The 20,013-nt window shown below is 43.3% G+C and overlaps 1 protein-coding gene across 1 annotated transcript in view; it reads left to right on the plus strand.

The window, feature by feature from the left end:
* GUCA1B (guanylate cyclase activator 1B) overlaps window positions 1–19,180 on the plus strand; it is a 47,744-nt gene extending 28,564 nt beyond the window's left edge. Inside the window, exons 3-4 of the mRNA XM_040421853.1 lie at window positions 12,209–12,323; window positions 17,638–19,180. Coding sequence (XP_040277787.1) covers window positions 12,209–12,323; window positions 17,638–17,765 — 243 coding nt within the window. The 3' untranslated portion in view covers window positions 17,766–19,180. The remainder of the gene's footprint in view (window positions 1–12,208; window positions 12,324–17,637) is intronic.
* The last annotated feature ends 833 nt before the right edge of the window (window positions 19,181–20,013 follow it).

A 20,013-nucleotide genomic window follows, 5' to 3' on the forward strand; every position in this document is an offset into this window, starting at 1 on the left:
CCCTAATTGTGTCTTTTTATTCTGGATCAAACTCTGGTTTGGCTAGCCATGTTATAAAGCTTGTCAAAGGGTCAAATTTTGCCTTACCGGGAGCTACCTTAAATAGATGGCCCTATAAAGTCAGTTTTCTTCCCTCAAGAGTAAAGCATATTTATATTCCTTTTCTCTCAGAATGCATTTCCTAGTCTGTAAGACTCCCTTCAAGAGCTGGCAGTCTCCACAAGGAGAAACGGTGCCCCAACAGCTACACCAAAGACCTCTCACCCAGTCAACCAGTACCTTGATCTCTTCTGATGAGGGCCGAGAGCAGTGGGGACCTACTGTAGAGGCAGACCGTGCAACTGCTATTGTGCTGATGGGGGTCTACATTGAACTGCTTAACCTGTTCCTGAGATAGATTCACTGCATTTTCCTATGGGGAGCTCAGAGCAAAGACATTATTTACAGCTTCCATTGATGTCAAAGATATGTGTAGAAATTCCTATGCACTGAGCTCCCCCTAGTGGTGGCTGCAGGCAACTAATTTTTATGATAAACTGTTTGAAGGGAAGCAGCAATTTAGAGCTGTATGGAGGGAGATCTATCAATGTATTTATATCAGTTGTCTGGTATAAATACATTGTAAAATATAGAGTTCAGAACAAGCGCCATATTTCTAAAGCACCTATTCCACTTTTTCAACATAGAATTCAGATAAAGTAGGTGAGGCAAAGTGTAACTTTTTATTATATATTTTTTTATTTTCAATTTAACTTTTCTTCCACAATATAAATTATTTCATAAATTCATCAGAAATCTGGGAAGTCACATTTTGTGTTCCACGCTACCTGAGAGTGTTTAATGCACGCATACTGAAGAACTGTGCATATTACGTTTTTCTATGGGGCTCTATAAGATCTGTGTATGCCCCTGGGCAAGAGCACCAAAACAGTGGTTTACAGATGGGTGGCTTTTTCTTTAGGCAGGGACTCTGGTTTGGCTAATATGCAAGGCTCATTAAAGTTTTGGACATTGAAATATAGGGTAGCTACCACCAATTGGTGTCGCTATAACAAGAGTCCTCTTCCCTTTGAAAGTGAGCTAAATTGCTGTGCTGCTTGTGATTTTGATAATCTCCCTCCCGACAATAAAGGCTAGCAAATACAATATGCATGTTTCTGCTGGACTTTTTAGCTTTCTAGTTTACCATTATTTGGTCAGTATTTTGCATCAGTAGTTGTAAGCCAAAACCAGGAGGCGGTCCAAAATATGGAATAAGCGGTCCAAAATATGGAATAAATCTTTCTATTATAATTCTTATACTTTCTCTCTGTTGGTTCTGCTCCTGACGCAAAATACTTACCAAATACACAAGTGTGGAAATGGACTGATCTGATTAGAGATGGCCTTGCGGTTCGCCTGGCGGTCGTTTCGCTGTGAACTTTGCTCGTTTGCGATTCGCCAAACATGCGAACATATGGCAATATTCGCACGCGCCAATTTTTTTTGCATAGCACCAAACTTTGATACATCCATCAGGTGGGACAGGACAGCCAATTAAGACGTTTCAGCGCATAGACACACCCCCAACCCTATAACAGAACCCGATCTGGCATCCATTTTACATTATGTGTTTTGCCAGTGTAGGGAGAGGTTGCATTTCGGAGCAGGGACAGTTAGGGACACCAAACGCTGGCTAATAGGGCCACAAAAGTCCTTTTAAGGACTGTTATAGGTGTGCTATCGATAGGTGTGATATACTTATAATATACTTTCTAACATAGAAATTATATTATAGTGTATTTGTATTGTGCAGCAGTTGTGTGCGGATCTGCTGCTATACCGCAGCTAGATAGAGGGACAAATGCTATTGGAGTAACTAATTGCAATGGGTGTGATATACTTGTTGCCCCCCAAAAAACTGCTTGAGGGCTGCGATATACCTTCTTCCACAAAATCCTGATTGAGGGGTGCTATATATCTGTTTCTGCCAAATACTGCTTGAAGGGTGCTATATACCAGTTTCCGGCAAATATTTATTGAGGGGTGCTATATACCTGTTTCTGCCAAATACTGATTGAGGGGTGCCATATACCTTCTTCCACAAAATACTGATTTAGGGGTGCTATTGCTATATACCTTCTTCCACCAAATATTGATTGAGGGCTGCGATACACCTGCTTCCACAAAATACTGATTGAGGGGTGCCATATACCTGTTTCCACCAAATACTGATTGAGGGGTGCTATATACCTGTTTCCGCCAAATACTGATTGAGGGGTGCCATATACCTTCTTCCGCAAAATACTGGATGAGGGGTGCTATTCCTATATACCTTCTTCCCCCAAATACTGATTGAGGGGTGCCATATACCTGTTTCCGCTAAATACTGATTGAGGGGTGCTATATACCTGTTTCTGGCAAATACTAATTGAGGGGTGCCATATACCTTCTTCAACCAAATACTGATTGAGGGCTGCGATACACCTGCTTCCACAAAATACTGATTAAGGGGTGCCATATACCTGTTTCCACCAAATAATGATTGAGGGGTGCTATACACCTTCTTCCACAAAATACTGATTGAGGGGTGCTATTGCTATATACCTTCTTCCACAAAATACTGATTGAGGAGTGCTATTGCTATATACCTTCTTCCACCAAATACTGATTGAGGGCTGCGATACACCTGCTTCCACAAAATACTGATTGAGGGGTGCCATATTCCTGTTTCCGCCAAATACTGATTGAGGGGTGCTATATACCTGTTTCCGCCAAATACTGATTGAGGGGTGCCAAATACCTTCTTCCATTAAATACTGATTTAGGGGTGCTATTGCTATATACCTTCTTCCACCAAATACTGATTGAGCGGTACAATACACCTGCTTCCACAAAATACTGATTGAGGGGTGCCATATACCTGTTTCCGCCAAATACTGATTGAGGGGTGCTATATGCCTGTTTCTGGCAAATACTGATTGAGGGGTGCTATATACCTGTTTCCGCCAAATACTGATTGAGGGGTGCCATATACCTTCTTCCACAAAATACTGATTGAGGGGTGCTATTGCTATATACCTTCTTCCACCAAATATTGATTGAGGGCTGCGATACACCTGCTTCCACAAAATACTGCTTGAAGGGTGCTATATACCAGTTTCCGGCAAATATTTATTGAGGGGTGCTATATACCTGTTTCTGCCAAATACTGATTGAGGGGTGCCATATACCTTCTTCCACAAAATACTGATTTAGGGGTGCTATTGCTATATACCTTCTTCCACCAAATATTGATTGAGGGCTGCGATACACCTGCTTCCACAAAATACTGATTGAGGGGTGCCATATACCTGTTTCCACCAAATACTGATTGAGGGGTGCTATATACCTGTTTCCGCCAAATACTGATTGAGGGGTGCCATATACCTTCTTCCGCAAAATACTGGATGAGGGGTGCTATTCCTATATACCTTCTTCCCCCAAATACTGATTGAGGGGTGCCATATACCTGTTTCCGCTAAATACTGATTGAGGGGTGCTATATACCTGTTTCTGGCAAATACTAATTGAGGGGTGCCATATACCTTCTTCAACCAAATACTGATTGAGGGCTGCGATACACCTGCTTCCACAAAATACTGATTAAGGGGTGCCATATACCTGTTTCCACCAAATAATGATTGAGGGGTGCTATACACCTTCTTCCACAAAATACTGATTGAGGGGTGCTATTGCTATATACCTTCTTCCACAAAATACTGATTGAGGAGTGCTATTGCTATATACCTTCTTCCACCAAATACTGATTGAGGGCTGCGATACACCTGCTTCCACAAAATACTGATTGAGGGGTGCCATATTCCTGTTTCCGCCAAATACTGATTGAGGGGTGCTATATACCTGTTTCCGCCAAATACTGATTGAGGGGTGCCAAATACCTTCTTCCATTAAATACTGATTTAGGGGTGCTATTGCTATATACCTTCTTCCACCAAATACTGATTGAGCGGTACAATACACCTGCTTCCACAAAATACTGATTGAGGGGTGCCATATACCTGTTTCCGCCAAATACTGATTGAGGGGTGCTATATGCCTGTTTCTGGCAAATACTGATTGAGGGGTGCTATATACCTGTTTCCGCCAAATACTGATTGAGGGGTGCCATATACCTTCTTCCACAAAATACTGATTGAGGGGTGCTATTGCTATATACCTTCTTCCACCAAATATTGATTGAGGGCTGCGATACACCTGCTTCCACAAAATACTGATTGAGGGGTGCCATATACCTGTTTCCACCAAATACTGATTGAGGGGTGCTATATACCTGTTTCCGCCAAATACTGATTGAGGGGTGCCATATACCTTCTTCCACAAAATACTGGATGAGGGGTGCTATTGCTATATACCTTCTTCCCCCAAATACTGATTGAGGGGTGCCATATACCTGTTTCCGCTAAATACTGATTAAGGGGTGCTATATACCTATTTCTGGCAAATACTAATTGAGGGGTGCCATATACCTTCTTCAACCAAATACTGATTGAGGGCTGCGATACACCTGCTTCCACAAAATACTGATTAAGGGGTGCCATATACCTGTTTCCACCAAATAATGATTGAGGGGTGCTATACACCTTCTTCCACAAAATACTGATTGAGGGGTGCTATTGCTATATACCTTCTTCCACAAAATACTGATTGAGGAGTGCTATTGCTATATACCTTCTTCCACCAAATACTGATTGAGGGCTGCGATACACCTGCTTCCACAAAATACTGATTGAGGGGTGCCATATACCTGTTTCCGCCAAATACTGATTGAGGGGTGCTATATACCTGTTTCCACCAAATACTGATTGAGGGGTGCCAAATACCTTCTTCCATTAAATACTGATTTAGGGGTGCTATTGCTATATACCTTCTTCCACCAAATACTGATTGAGCGGTACAATACACCTGCTTCCACAAAATACTGATTGAGGGGTGCCATATACCTGTTTCCGCCAAATACTGATTGAGGGGTGCTATATACCTGTTTCTGGCAAATACTGATTGAGGGGTGCTATATACCTGTTTCCGCCAAATACTGATTGAGGGGTGCCATATACCTTCTTCCACAAAATACTGATTGAGGGGTGCTATTGCTATATACCTTCTTCCACCAAATATTGATTGAGGGCTGCGATACACCTGCTTCCACAAAATACTGATTGAGGGGTGCCATATACCTGTTTCCACCAAATACTGATTGAGGGGTGCTATATACCTGTTTCCGCCAAATACTGATTGAGGGGTGCCATATACCTTCTTCCACAAAATACTGGATGAGGGGTGCTATTGCTATATACCTTCTTCCCCCAAATACTGATTGAGGGGTGCCATATACCTGTTTCCGCTAAATACTGATTAAGGGGTGCTATATACCTATTTCTGGCAAATACTAATTGAGGGGTGCCATATACCTTCTTCAACCAAATACTGATTGAGGGCTGCGATACACCTGCTTCCACAAAATACTGATTAAGGGGTGCCATATACCTGTTTCCACCAAATAATGATTGAGGTGTGCTATACACCTTCTTCCACAAAATACTGATCGAGGGGTGCTATTGTTATATACCTTCTTCCACAAAATACTGATTGAGGAGTGCTATTGCTATATACCTTCTTCCACCAAATACTGATTAAGGGCTGCGATACACCTGCTTCCACAAAATACTGATTGAGGGTTGCCATATACCTGTTTCCGCCAAATACTGATTGAGGGGTGCTATATACCTGTTTCCGCCAAATACTGATTGAGGGGTGCCAAATACCTTCTTCCATTAAATACTGATTTAGGGGTGCTATTGCTATATACCTTCTTCCACCAAATACTGATTGAGCGGTACAATACACCTGCTTCCACAAAATACTGATTGAGGGGTGCCATATACCTGTTTCCGCCAAATACTGATTGAGGGGTGCTATATACCTGTTCCTGCCAAATACTGATTGAGGGGTGCCATATACCTTCTTCCACAAAATACTGATTGAGGGGTGCTATTGCTATATACCTTCTTCCACCAAATATTGATTGAGGGCTGCGATACACCTGCTTCCACCAAATACTGATTGAGGGGTGCTATATACCTGTTTCCGCCAAATACTGATTGAGGGGTGCCATATACCTTCTTCCACAAAATACTGGATGAGGGGTGCTATTGCTATATACCTTCTTCCCCCAAATACTGATTGAGGGGTGCCATATACCTGTTTCCGCTAAATACTGATTGAGGGGTGCTATATACCTGTTTCTGGCAAATACTAATTTAGGGGTGCCATATACCTTCTTCAACCAAATACTGATTGAGGGCTGCGATACACCTGCTTCCACAAAATACTGATTAAGGGGTGCCATATACCTGTTTCCACCAAATAATGATTGAGGGGTGCTATACACCTTCTTCCACAAAATACTGATTGAGGGGTGCTATTGCTATATACCTTCTTCCACAAAATACTGATTGAGGAGTGCTATTGCTATATACCTTCTTCCACCAAATACTGATTGAGGGCTGCGATACACCTGCTTCCACAAAATACTGATTGAGGGGTGCCATATACCTGTTTCCGCCAAATACTGATTGAGGGGTGCTATATACCTGTTTCCGCCAAATACTGATTGAGGGGTGCCAAATACCTTCTTCCATTAAATACTGATTTAGGGGTGTTATTGCTATATACCTTCTTCCACCAAATACTGATTGAGCGGTACAATACACCTGCTTCCACAAAATACTGATTGAGGGGTGCCATATACCTGTTTCCGCCAAATACTGATTGAGGGGTGCTATATACCTGTTTCTGGCAAATACTGATTGAGGGGTGCCATATACCTTCTTCCACAAAATACTGATTAAGGGGTGCTATTACTATATACCTTCTTCCACAAAATACTGATTGAGGGGTGCTATTGCTATATACTTTCTTCCACCAAATACTGATTGAGGGCTGCGATACACCTGCTTCCACAAAATACTGAGTGAGGGGTGCCATATACCTGTTTCCGCCAAATACTGATTGAGGAGTGCCAAATACCTTCTTTCACTAAATACTGATTTAGGGGTGCTATTGCTATATACCTTCTTCCACCAAATACTGATTGAGCGCTACAATACACCTGCTTCCACAAAATACTGATTGAGGGGTGCCATATATCTGTTTCTGCAAAATACTGATTAAGTGGTGCTATATACCTGTTTCCGCCAAATACTGATTGAGGGGTGCCATATACCTTCTTCCACTAAATACTGATTGAGGGGTGCTATTGCTATTTACCTTCTTCCACCAAATACTGATTGAGGGCTGCGATACACCTGCTTCCATAAAATACTGATTGAGGGGTGCCATATACCTGTTTCCGCCAAATACTGATTGAGGGGTGCTATTGCTATATACATTTTTCCACCAAATACTGATTGAGGGCTGCGATATACCTTCTTCCACAAATACTGCTCCTCTCTACGGACTTAGCCCCTCCAGTCGAGTCAGAGGAATTATTTTCCCATCCATTCCCAGATCTTACCGATGCGCAGCCATTCTTGGCATCGGATGAGGAAGAGGAGGTAGCAACGGTCACCACCAGCGGTCTGACGACAGTACCCAGATCAGCCCAAGGAGGGTGGTCTCCGCTGTTGCTGACTACTCCAAGATCTCTAATGTCAGTGGTGGTGAAGGTGACGATGACGTGTCGATGGATGTCACGTGGGTGCCCACAAGAGAGGAAGAGGAGGGGAGTTCAGAGGGAGAGACGGAGCAGCAGATAGGGAGGAGAAGAAGGAGAAGCAGGCAGAACTCGCAGTGCACAGGAGGCAAAAAGCAGACTGCAAATCTACCGGAGAGAGCCATCCACCATGCATGGTCACATCTTGCGCTCCCAGGACATGGGCACATGGCTCCACAGTGTGGGCTTTTTAACGTGTCAGCTGCTGATAATAGTGTTGCCATCTGCAGCCTGTGCTGTCAACGCATAAGTTGCGGTAAGCCCAACACTCACCTAGGGAAGACTGCCTTAAGAAGGCACCTGGCCTCTCATCACTGAGCCCAGTTGGAGCAACGCTGTCAGAACCCACAAAGCCACACTCCCGATGCTCCACGTCCTGCTTCTTCTCCTTCTCCTCTCCTCCCATTTGTCCTCCACTACACTTTCCACCATGCTGTCGTCGCGTTCATCTGGCAAAAGGCAGGCTTCCGTGGCCCAAATGTTCGAACGTAAAAAGTTGATGACGCCGGATAACCCTCTTGCCCAATGGCTGACCGCTAGCTTGTCGGAACTGCTAGCCCGCCAACTACTGGCATATAAACTGGTGGACTCAGAGATCTTTAGAAAATTTGTGGCCATTGGCACACCGCAATGGAAGATCCCGGGAAGGAAATATTTCTCACAGAAGGGCATCCCAGAGCTATATGGCCATGTTCAGCGGCAAGTGAATGTATCTCTGTGTCTCGGTGCCAAGATACATCTGATCACAGAGACATGATCTAGCAAACACGGGCAGGGAAGGTACATAACTTTTACTGCCCACTGGGTGAACCTTCTGACGGCCGTCAAGCATGTAACCCTGTGGCACCCGTGTGGATTTGGTGTTACCGCCACAGATTGCATTCAGGCCTGCCTCTTCTCCTCCTCCTACTCCATCCTCCGTCTCCTCCTCGGCTGACTCCTCTTTTTCCACTGCTACCGCCTCTTCCGCTGCACCCCCCAAGCTCCCCAGAACCTATTCGACGTGCCAGGTGAGACGTTGCCATGCTGTGCTGCGGCTGTTGTGCCTGGAAGCAAAGAGCCACACCGGTCTGCACTCCTTCCAGCTCTGTGGTCACAGGCCGATCAGTGGCTAACCCCACTCAATTTGACAGTTGGTAAAGTGGTGTGCGACAACAGTGCCAATCTGCTGAGCGCTCTGAAACAGGGCAAAATGACACACGTGCCGTGCATGGCACACGTCCTGAACTTAGTCGTGCAGCGATTCGTTGCCAAATACCTCTGGGTCCAGGACGTCTTGCGGCAGGCCAGGAAAAACTCTGGCTATTTTAGAAGATCTTACATGGCCATGGCTTGCCTTGCTGACGTTCAGCGGCGACACCACTTGCCCATCAGACGTCTGATTTGTGACTGCCCGACGCGCTGGAACTCCACCTTGTATATGCTTTATAGGCTGCTCCAGCAGAAACAAGCCGTTAATGACTACCTGTATGAACTCTGCGGCAGGACAGGTTCTGAGGAGCTTGTTTTTTTTTCACCGCGCCAGTGGCTGCTCATACGCGACGCATGCAGACTTCTGCGGACATTTGATGAGATCACCAAACTGGTCAGTCGCAGCCAGGGCGCCATCAGTGACATCATACATTACACCTTCTTTCTGGAGCCTTGCATTGCGTCATGTCATTGATCAAGCCGTCGAGGAGCAGGAGCTGGAAGATGAGGAAGTCGTATTCTGAATGAATTCCCAGGGGGGGCTACTCCATCTGAGACAAGTCAGCAAGAGTCTAAAGAGGAGCATGGTGGCTGGGGGGAGGAGGAGGAGGAACAAGAAGAGCAGGCTTTAAACTTTTCCCTGGTGTTGTCCGTGGATGGGGGGAGGAGACCAAGGACAACATTCTCCTGGGCGATGAGTACGAGCCAGGGTGCGCCACGGCTTCCAATTTAATTCAAATGGGGGCCTTCATGCTCCAGTGTTTGAAGAGGGACCACCATATAAAAAGCATAAAGGTCATGGACCTGTACTGGGTGGCACCGTACTTAGACCCCCAATACAAACACAAAATGGCGGACATATTACCAGCATCACAGAGGGCTGTCAGAATGCAGCATTTCCAGGCCTTGCTGTGAGAGATGCTGCATTCTGTTGTTGTGGGCACTGGCAGAGGAATTTCCACCAACAGCGAAACAGGTGCGGGTACCAATCCTACCGAGCCTGCAAAAAGAGAGCGGTTTGAAGATGTGTTAGTCATTTTGGATATGAGATCATTTTGCAGCCAACCCATCGACAGCCGCCCTCTGGATCCAGCCTCAGGGGAATACCTAGACCGACAGATGTCCGGCTACATCGGCAGATGTGAATGCTCTGATAAGCAAGGAACCCCTTGACTACTGGGTGTGCAGGCTTAACCTGTGGCCAGAGCTGGCACAATTTGCCATGGAAATCTTGGCTTGCCCCTCATCGAGTGTCCTGTCCGGAAGGTCGTTCAGCACAGCAGGGGGGATCGTGACCGATAAACGCACTCGCCTAGCTCACGACAGTATGGACTACCTCACATTTTTAAAATGAATGAGGCATGGTTCTCGGACGAATTCAACACCTGTGATGACCACATGTAATTGAATTTCCTCATGCCAGCCCACACATATCCGCCACCACCCATTGCAAAGAATGGTCCTTGTCTTATGTATACACAGCGGCATAAAAGGCCTTTTATGTTAGGTGAATGCCTAATTTTTGGGACCTGTACTGGACGACAGTTACATATTTATCATGTGACCGCCTAATGCATCTCCAGCCACAGAATCCAAAGTTCTTTGCTGTCAGGTGAATGCCCTTTGGCAAATTTTTGGTGCCTGTACTGGCCGACAGTTACATTTTTATCCTGTGACCGCCTAATGTACCTCCAGCCACAGAATCCAAAGTTCTTTACTGTCAGGTGAATGTCTATTGCTTAATTTTTGGGGCCTGTACTGGCCGACAGTTACATTATTATCCTATGACCGCCTAATGTACCTCCAGCTACAGAATCCAAAGTTCTTTGCTGTCAGGTGAATGCCTATTGGCTAATTTTTGTGGCCTGTACTGGCCGACAGTTACATATTTATCCTGTGACCGCCTAATGTACCTCCAGCCACAGAATTCAAAGTTATTTGCTGTCAGGTGAATGCCTATTGGCTAATTTTTATGGCCTGTACTGGCTGACAGTTAAGATTTTTATCTCTAGCCACATAATCACACCCCTGTCTCACTCCTCTGCCTCTTATTATGGTGGCGTATGAACCGCATTCACCATAAGGACCTTCTAATGTTACAGGGTCATGTGACTGTGCCCCCCACCCCGTCCTGTGCCCCTCACCCTGTGCAGTGCCCCTAGTCATTCCCTGTACTGTGCTCTATTATATCTTTTTATCCGGTCACGGTATGGCGGTGTTATCCGGTCACTGTACAGAGGTGTTGTCCGGGCAATGTATGGCGGTGGTATCCAATAACTGAATGGCCATAACTGTATCCCTTTCCCTGTCCACGCCATCCTTTTTTGACCTGGCATGAGCGGGAAAAATAAGCAGATTGCGGTTCTAGGGACCTTTGCGCCACAATCTGTGTCAGAAATAAGCCTAACATAGACGTATTTCTATATAATAAATGACCATCTAATTGTATTATTATTCGGGGGTAGGGCTAATATCTTTATATTTTATAGATTCTAGTGTATTATACTGTGCCCTGCATTTCCCAGTAGAAAATGGTCCTTGGGAAACACAGTACTCCTCCCTGACCACCAAGACCAGGTAGCGTTCTGGCGGTACATGGTGTGCTCTCCTCTCCGCCACGCTGCTCCGCTGTGTACAGGTGCTTATTCTGACACTAGGGTTGGGTTCACATCCTATTTTTGCCATCCATTTAATGCATACCAAAAATGTATGCATTAACAAATGCCTCAGACTGATGCCGTACAGTGGCGTCCGTTCACCATACAGTTCCATAGTAGAAAAAAAATGTACGTTAACGTATGCATTTTTTTAATGGACTCTGCAGGATACAAAAACGTGGAGTGCTGCACATTTGTATACTTCAAACCGATAGGAAATAAAAAATTTCTAGGCTCCAGCAGGGCACATTTTTGAGAGTTTCCCTTTAAGACGCATAAAAATGGCCCCTGATTAAAATACATATTTTATGTGGGAATTTTTGCCAATGATCCCCCTCTGGTATGTCACTGTCCATGTTGTGGGACTATTTATGCACTCATTGTTTTTATTTGGTGGCTGCAAATATGATCTAAAGGTTTTTCAGGTTCGCCTGCTATTAAAGTGAATGCGTGCGATGCAAACGCGCGGTTCGCAGACATTTGATGGCGAACACGCGTTCACGAATCGTCCCGGCCGATATTCGTCCATCACTAGTTCTGATGTTTTGCACTCATATTTAAAGATTTTTTCCTCCTATTATATATTAAACATGTTCATATTTTACAGTCCATATACAACTTGAAGAAAGTTTGTCGCCAGGGTCAAGAAGATCGGTCTCCATTGTTGTCCCCAGAAGAAGTGGTGGATAGGATATTCCTGCTGGTGGATGAGAATGGAGATGGTACGTTGCTGATACAACCCTAGATTACTAGAAATAGCATACATTATCTTTATATTACATCACTTGCCAATTATCAGCTGGAGCAGCATCAATGTAATGCAATTTCACAGCAACTGGTTTTTGATTCTTAAAGGGCTTATGATGAATATATTATTTGCCCTGTTTGTGACTAGATATTTACTAGATATTACAGAAGTTACTTAATATTACAGAAAATAATCATGTTATGTCACAATTAGCATTTTATTTTAGTTTGATCACTTTGATCTCCCAGTAGTGGCTACCAAAAGGGAGTGAACATTTTTTGTTCAGATTGATCCAAACACATACTAATACTATGTCTACTTTCTATGATAAAAATAGGATATCCTAAAGGGGTTGTCTCACTTAAAGGGAATCTGTCACTTGCATATTAGCAAAATTTTTTTTTTATGAATCCATGTGTAATAAAGTACCTTATTTCCATATGTCTTGTTCTTTTTATTCTGTGTCTTGTCATTTCTTCAAAAAAACGCTTTTTATGATATTCAAATGAAGCTGTAAGGAGCCCAGAGGGGCGTTATTCTTTGTCCACGGTGCCCAGGAACGCCCCTCTGAAGTGCCGTGCCCGCCTAAATTTGAAAACTAAGAACTCCTCCAAGATCGCCTAAATCGTCTACCAGAGGCGAGGCTAAGTGCTCCCCCCCCCAGCGCCGCGCTCTGCGGCAAACACCCCCGATCCTCCTCTCGCCTGCATCCGAAATCCCGCGCAGGCGCAGTGTTGGCGATTGCCTGCGCCTGCGCGATGATAAGACGACTGAGGGCAACAGCTTCTACAGCGTCACTGGGCATGCGCCGATCCCAGTGACGTGTTCGCTGTTTCCTCAGCCAGCTGGAAGCTGAAGGGGCTGTCCCCTGTCCCGACGTCAACCAGAGGATTTGAGTCTGTATAGGTAGAGATGGAAAAAATGTTTTTAATAACTATCACTATACACCAACGTATATTTATTGTCCTACACTAGTTACATATCAATATAATATATGGCCATATGATCCTATACACCCCCCCCACACACACAAATAAAACCCTCAAACATATATGATATAAATAGCTCCCACATATTTTTATATTATATATGGTTGAGGGTTGAAATAATGTGCTAAAACATGTGAAACACCCCCCCCCCCACATAAATCGCCAACACTGCGCCTGCGTGGGATTTCGGATGCAGGCGAGAGGAGGATCGGGGGTGTTTGCCGCAGAGCGCGGCGTTGGGGGGGGGGGGGGGAAGCACTTAGCCTCGCCTCTGGGAGGCGATTTAGGCGATCTTGGAGGAGTTCTTAGTTTTCAAATTTAGGCGAGCACGGCACTTCAGAGGGGCGTTCCTGGGCACCGTGGACAAAGAATAACGCCCCTCTGGGCTCCTTACAGCTTCATTTGAATATCATAAAAAGCGTTTTTTTGAAGAAATGACAAGACACAGAATAAAAAGAACAAGACATATGGAAATAAGGTACTTTATTACACATGGATTCATAATTATTTTTTTTTGCTAATATGCTAGTGACAGATTCCCTTTAAGCAAATTGCATTTATCATGTAAGCAAAATTACTACAAGGCACTTACTAATGTATTATGATTTTCCATATTGCCTCCTTTGCTGGCTTCATCCATTTTTCCATCACATTATACATTGCTCGTTTCCAGGGATTATGACCACCATTGCAGTGCAGATACAAGGTGGCCGACGCTCAGGGGTGCACCACCAATAAGGCCAGGTGAGGCAATCGTCTCAGGCAGCACCGGGTAGGGGCAAGAGAGGGGCAGCCGAAGGGCCATGGACTGAGGGGAAGGGGTTAGGTTAAGAAATTGGCATTGGGGAAGAGGGGCGCTGTTTCTGTTTTCACCTTAGGCAGCAGAAAGGCTAGGTGCACCCCTGCCGACGCCTTTTCCTATAGTGTGCAAGCACGGGCACCACTGCTGGATGGAAGGTGATCATAACCCCTGGATAACTCCTGGCAGTGTATAATGCGACTGAAATATTAATCAAGCAATATGGATAATCACAATACATTAGTAAGTACCTTGTATTAACGTTGTTTATATGATTGAGCTTAGACTCCAATGAGTACAACCTACCTTGCTAGAGAGGGTTTGATCTGTATCCTGCTGACATTCAATATAGAACAGATAAAATTCAATGTTGAGGTTTTTTTCTGGTATTGAGCAAAAAATGTGTCCAGATATGTCAAAAATACCATAAGTGCCGTCTAGTATAGTATAGGCAAATTAGGGCAATGGGAAGGGAAAAGAAAAGTCTGGTCTCTAGTATTTCCCTATGCTATATGCCCAGCCTAAAACGGAATGGCCGCCCCGATAGGGGTGATCCTGTTTCAGGAACCTACTGTATTCCCTAGGATGGTCCTGACAAAAGGATAGAGGCCACCACTGTTTATCCAAAAAGAATAGTGACATTACCAAACATAAAAATAAAGGACCATATACAGTAGGGTCTACATATATGTCACTCCAAATGTACAAAGGTTTAGTTGTTACTAGTGTAGAGTATTATAAATATTCCAGGTAGATTACAAGAGTGGAGGAACTCAGCAAGGCCCGGTTGTTACCTGATGGCGTCCTTCTACCATCGTCCCCATAGCAGCACCTCACTTCTTATCTAGCGGTCACGCAAGTATTTGGGGACTTCGGCTATTATTTGTTTAGCACAGTCACATCATGTGTCTTATAATAAATGCATGAAATATAATTTAACTGCACCTTTTTATGATATACAGGGACTAACTGGGCCATATTATTATAATGTAATATGATTTGATCCACATAAGAGTACTTCTCTGTTCTGAGCCGTGATTTTTCATCAAATGATATTACGTGGTGCAGTATTGAATATAAGAGGCATCTGGATAGTTGCGTCTGAATATTTTGTGACATATTATTTCTTTTGAATATTACAGTGTTTTCTCCACCTACAGTGGGATGCGAAAGTTTGGGCAACCTTGTTAATCGTCATGATTTTCCTGTATAAATCGTTGGTTGTTACGATAAAAAATGTCAGTTAAATATATCATATAGGAGACACACACAGTGATATCTGAGAAGTGAAATTAAGTTTATTGGAAAATTTAGGCAGGTGCATAAATTTGGGCACCACAAAAAATAAATGAAATCAATATTTAGTAGAGCCTCCTTTTGCAGAAATTACAGCCTCTAAACGCTTCCTGTAGGTTCCAATGAGAGTCTGGATTCTGGTTGAAGGTATTTTGGACCATTCCTCTTTACAAAACATCTTTAGTTCATTCAGTTTTGATGGCTTCCGAGCATGGACAGCTCTCTTTAAGTCACACCACAGATTTTCAATTATATTCAGGTCTGGGGACTGAGATGGCCATTCCAGAACGTTGTACTTGTTCCTCTGCATAAATGCCTTAGTGGATTTTGAGCAGTGTTTAGGGTCGTTGTCTTGTTGAAAGATCCAGCCCCGGCACAGCTTCAGCTTTGTCACTGATTCCTGGACATTGGTCTCCAGAATCTGCTGATACTGAGTGGAATCCATGCGTCCCTCAACTTTGACAAGATTCCCAGTCCCTGCACTGGCCACACAGCCCCACAGCATGATGGAACCACCACCATATTTTACTGTAGGTAGCAGGTGTTTTTCTTGGAATGCTGTGTTCTTTTTCCTCATGCATAACGCCCCTTGTTATGGCCAAATAACTCAATTTTAGTTTTATCAGTTTACAGCACCTTATTCCAAAATGAAGCTGGCTTGTCCAAATGTGCTTTAGCCCACCTCAAGCGGCACTTTTTGTGCTGTGGGTGGAGAAAAGGCTTCCTCTGCATCACTCTCGCATACAGCATCTCCTTGTGTAAAGTGCGCCGAATGGTTGAACGATGCACAGTGACTCCATCTGCAGCAAGATGATGTTGTAGGTCTTTGGTGCTGGTCTGTGGGTTGACTCTGACTGTTCTCACCATTCGTCGCTTCTGTCTAGCAGAGATTTTTCTTGGTCTGCCACTTCAAGCCTTAACTTGAACTGAGCCTGTGGTCTTCCATTTCCTCAATATGTTCCTAACTGTGGAAACAGACAGCTGAAATCTCTGAGACAGCTTTCTGTATCCTTCCCCTAAACCATGATGGTGAACAATCTTTGTCTTCAGCTCATTTGAGAGTTGTTTTGAGACCCCCATGTTGCTACTCTTCAGAGAAAATTAAAAGAGGAGGGAAACTTACAATTGACCCCCTTAAATACTCTTTCTCATAATTGGATTCACCTGTGTATGTAGGTCAGGGGTCACTGAGCTTACCAAGCCAATTTGAGTTCCAATAATTAGTTCTAAAGGTTTTGGAATCAATAAAATGACAACAGTACCCAAATTTATGCACCTGCCTAATTTTGTTTAAACAATTATAGCACACTTTCTGTAAATCCAATAAACTTCATTTCACTTCTCAAATATCACTGTGTGTGTCTCCTATATGATATATTTAACTGACATTTTTTATCGTAACAACCAACGATTTATACAGGAAAATCATGACGATTAGCATGGTTGCCCAAACTTTAGCATCCCACTGTATATACCAGGTCCATCTGAAAAAGAGAACCTTCTCACTTAACATTGTCCCCTGATGAGCTATTATTTTTAATAGGGCAAACGCGTTTGGAGTGACACATCTGATCCTTTACATTATTTAATACAGGATATTTACATATGTGGACCCTATGGTCCTTTGTTTTTATTTTTGGTAACGTCACTATTCTTTTTGGATAAACAGTGGTGGACTCTATCCTTTTGTCAGGACCATCCTAGAGAATACAGGAGGTTCCTGGCAAGGGATCGCCCCTATCGGGGCGGCTATTCTGTTTTAGGCAGGGCATAGAGCATAGGGAAATACTAGGGACCAGACTTTTCTTTTCCCTTCCCATTGCCCTAATTTGCCTGTACTATACTAGACGTCACTTATGGTATTTATATATATTTTTTAATAAAGGCTAAGTTTTAATGGTGGTCATCAGTAACTACATTATACTCTTTACCACTATTTTTTCATTATGGCCCTCTAACAGGTGAATAGTCAGAACTGTGATTGCAAGACACACTTTGGCATATATCTGCACAATAGAAGCCTACTGCTGTCTAGATACTTTTTTTTTGTATGCATACAGATGTACAGTATAGCCTTTTTATTATATATGTTTTTATATTACATCCTTTAATTTTAGTTTGAACAGTTGAAAAAAAAATCAATTCATCTTTTGTTTCTTTTAATGACTTATCAACATATGTGATTTTTATGACTTTCTTTGCAGGCCAGTTGTCTCTAGATGAATTTATTGATGGTGCTCGCAAAGACAAGTGGGTGATGAAAATGCTTCAAATGGATGTAAGTCCAGGCAGCTGGATTAGTGAGCAGAGGAGAAAAAGTGCTCTCTTTTAATATTAACTGGTTGACTACCTTCTTGTTGCTTTTCTGGAGACCTGAAGACCCCCACATTGGTTTGGACTTCTCTGAAAGAGTTGGACCATCAGGTTTTGAAAGCACACAATCACATGGATCATACACTGGATGCCTGGGCATGATACCAGTAGCCAGCAATTGAAATGTATTTTCTGATTCATGATTGCTGCTATTGTATTCCTCAGATCTATAAGCTCAGGCATATTGTGATTCCTTATCTCTACATAAATCATACGTGTTGTCATTGTGGTTGTTTTGGTAGGTTGCTAAAAGGCTATTATTCTGCAATCTCAATTGATACTTATTGATTTTGCAATGTGGATTCAGTTTCGAAATGAATTTTATTTATACATTTAATAAATTGCTTCCTAATACTCAATAGAAACAATAAAATTAGGTTTTAAAATCTATGTGACAAAATATGCAGCTTTTGGTGGGGCTTAATAAATTGTTTGACACTGATTGGAAAAAAATGAGACATGAAGAAGATATGAAACCATTCTTCACAGACTAGATTCTAGTTGCTCCTAAGCATCAAAGAACAAACTCCATCTACCTTTCACATAGCTAATTTGGCAAAGCCATGAAAGGAGACTGTAGGCTGGCACATAGAAGACACTGTAAGGACTCAATGGCCCAGACTTACTGTGAGTAAGACAGGGTAGACATTGAGTGGTGGATCAGGGCGTATTATAAATGGTAAATCTCCAGACCGCCTAACAAAAAATTTAAGACACCTTTTATTTGTCTTTCTTTCAGATGTCTTTTTTCCCACTAAGTCATATATCTTTGTCGAACATGACAATAAAACCACTAGATGTAAATTTTTGCAGCAAAATCCACAAAAATTCTAGACAAAATCGAGGTGCAGAGTTGATTTGAACCTTGGATGCCATATAGTGAGCTATGCAATTCCATAAGAGAGAGATTCTCTCTTAGAAGCAATACTTCTAAGGATCTGATGGACCATGCCACAAATTTTTCCAATAGAAGGAACCTCCATAAGCCAACCTATGAAATCACAGACATATGGAGGTGCCTTAGGACCCACTGTTTATCAAAACTGCCTTATTATAAAGTTATTAGCCTACCATTGAACCCTGTGGCAAATATGTTTTAATATATATCCAGTTACTGTAGTTTATGTCCTGCATTGAAGCCTTGAAATGTAGGATGTTGGATGTGTCATTGGTAAAAACAAGGAGGTGTGGGGGGGTAGTGTCACATGTCCTGCTGATGTCAGGACACATCTCACTGACCTAAAGCATGATGGAACAGCAGAGAGATGACAAACCAGGAAGTAGGATTCAAGCATGGGGGATAAGAGAAAACTGCAAATGAGGTAAACTTGAAAAAAAAAAAAAAAAATCGATGAGGGATGAGACCAAGGCCTCATGCACACGACCGTTGTTCTGGTCCGCATCCGAGCCGCAGTTTTTGCGGCTCGGGTGCGGACCCATTCACTTCAATGGGGCCGCAAAAGATGCGGACAGCACTCCGTGTGCTATCCGCATCCATTGCTACGTTACGTAGCCCCGCAAAAAAAATATAACATGTCCTATTTTTGTCCATTTTGTGGACAAGAATAGGCATTTCTACAATTGGCCGCCTGTTCTGTTCCGCAAATTGCGGAAGGCACATGGGCGGCTTCCGTGTTTTGCGGACCGCAAAAAACTGAATGGTTGTGTGCATGAGGCTCAAGAGTAATTGGTGAAAAGTAGATTATGGCACAACCCCTTTAATATGGAAGTCCGCATGCTTCCTTAGTAAGAAGACATCTGTTTTTAATCTTTGGCTAAAGAGCAACTAGGAGATTTTTATATGCCTACAATATAAACTATACAGACCGCAGTATACAATTATGATATGTGTATATAATTATTTTTGTCTTTCGCTTTGCAGTTGCATTCTACTTAAATGTCTGGTTAAAGTGTTCTCTGGTAAGAAGACATAAGTAGAATGCATAGAATGGCTGCCTTGATGAACATTAAGGCCCCTTTCACACGAGCGAGTTTTCCGCGTGGATGCGTTGCGGGAGGTGAACGCACAGCATCCGCACGGAATCCTGACCCATTCATTTCTTTGGGGCTGTTCACATGAGCGGTGATTTTCACGCATCACTTGTGCGTTGCGTGAAAATCGCAGCATGCTCCTCTTTGTGCGTTTTTCACGTAACGCAAGCCCCATAGAAATGAATGGGGTTGCGTGAAAATCGCAAGCATCCACA

This window comes from Bufo bufo, chromosome 3 (genome assembly GCF_905171765.1).
Source record: "Bufo bufo chromosome 3, aBufBuf1.1, whole genome shotgun sequence".
Lineage (NCBI taxonomy): Eukaryota > Metazoa > Chordata > Amphibia > Anura > Bufonidae > Bufo > Bufo bufo.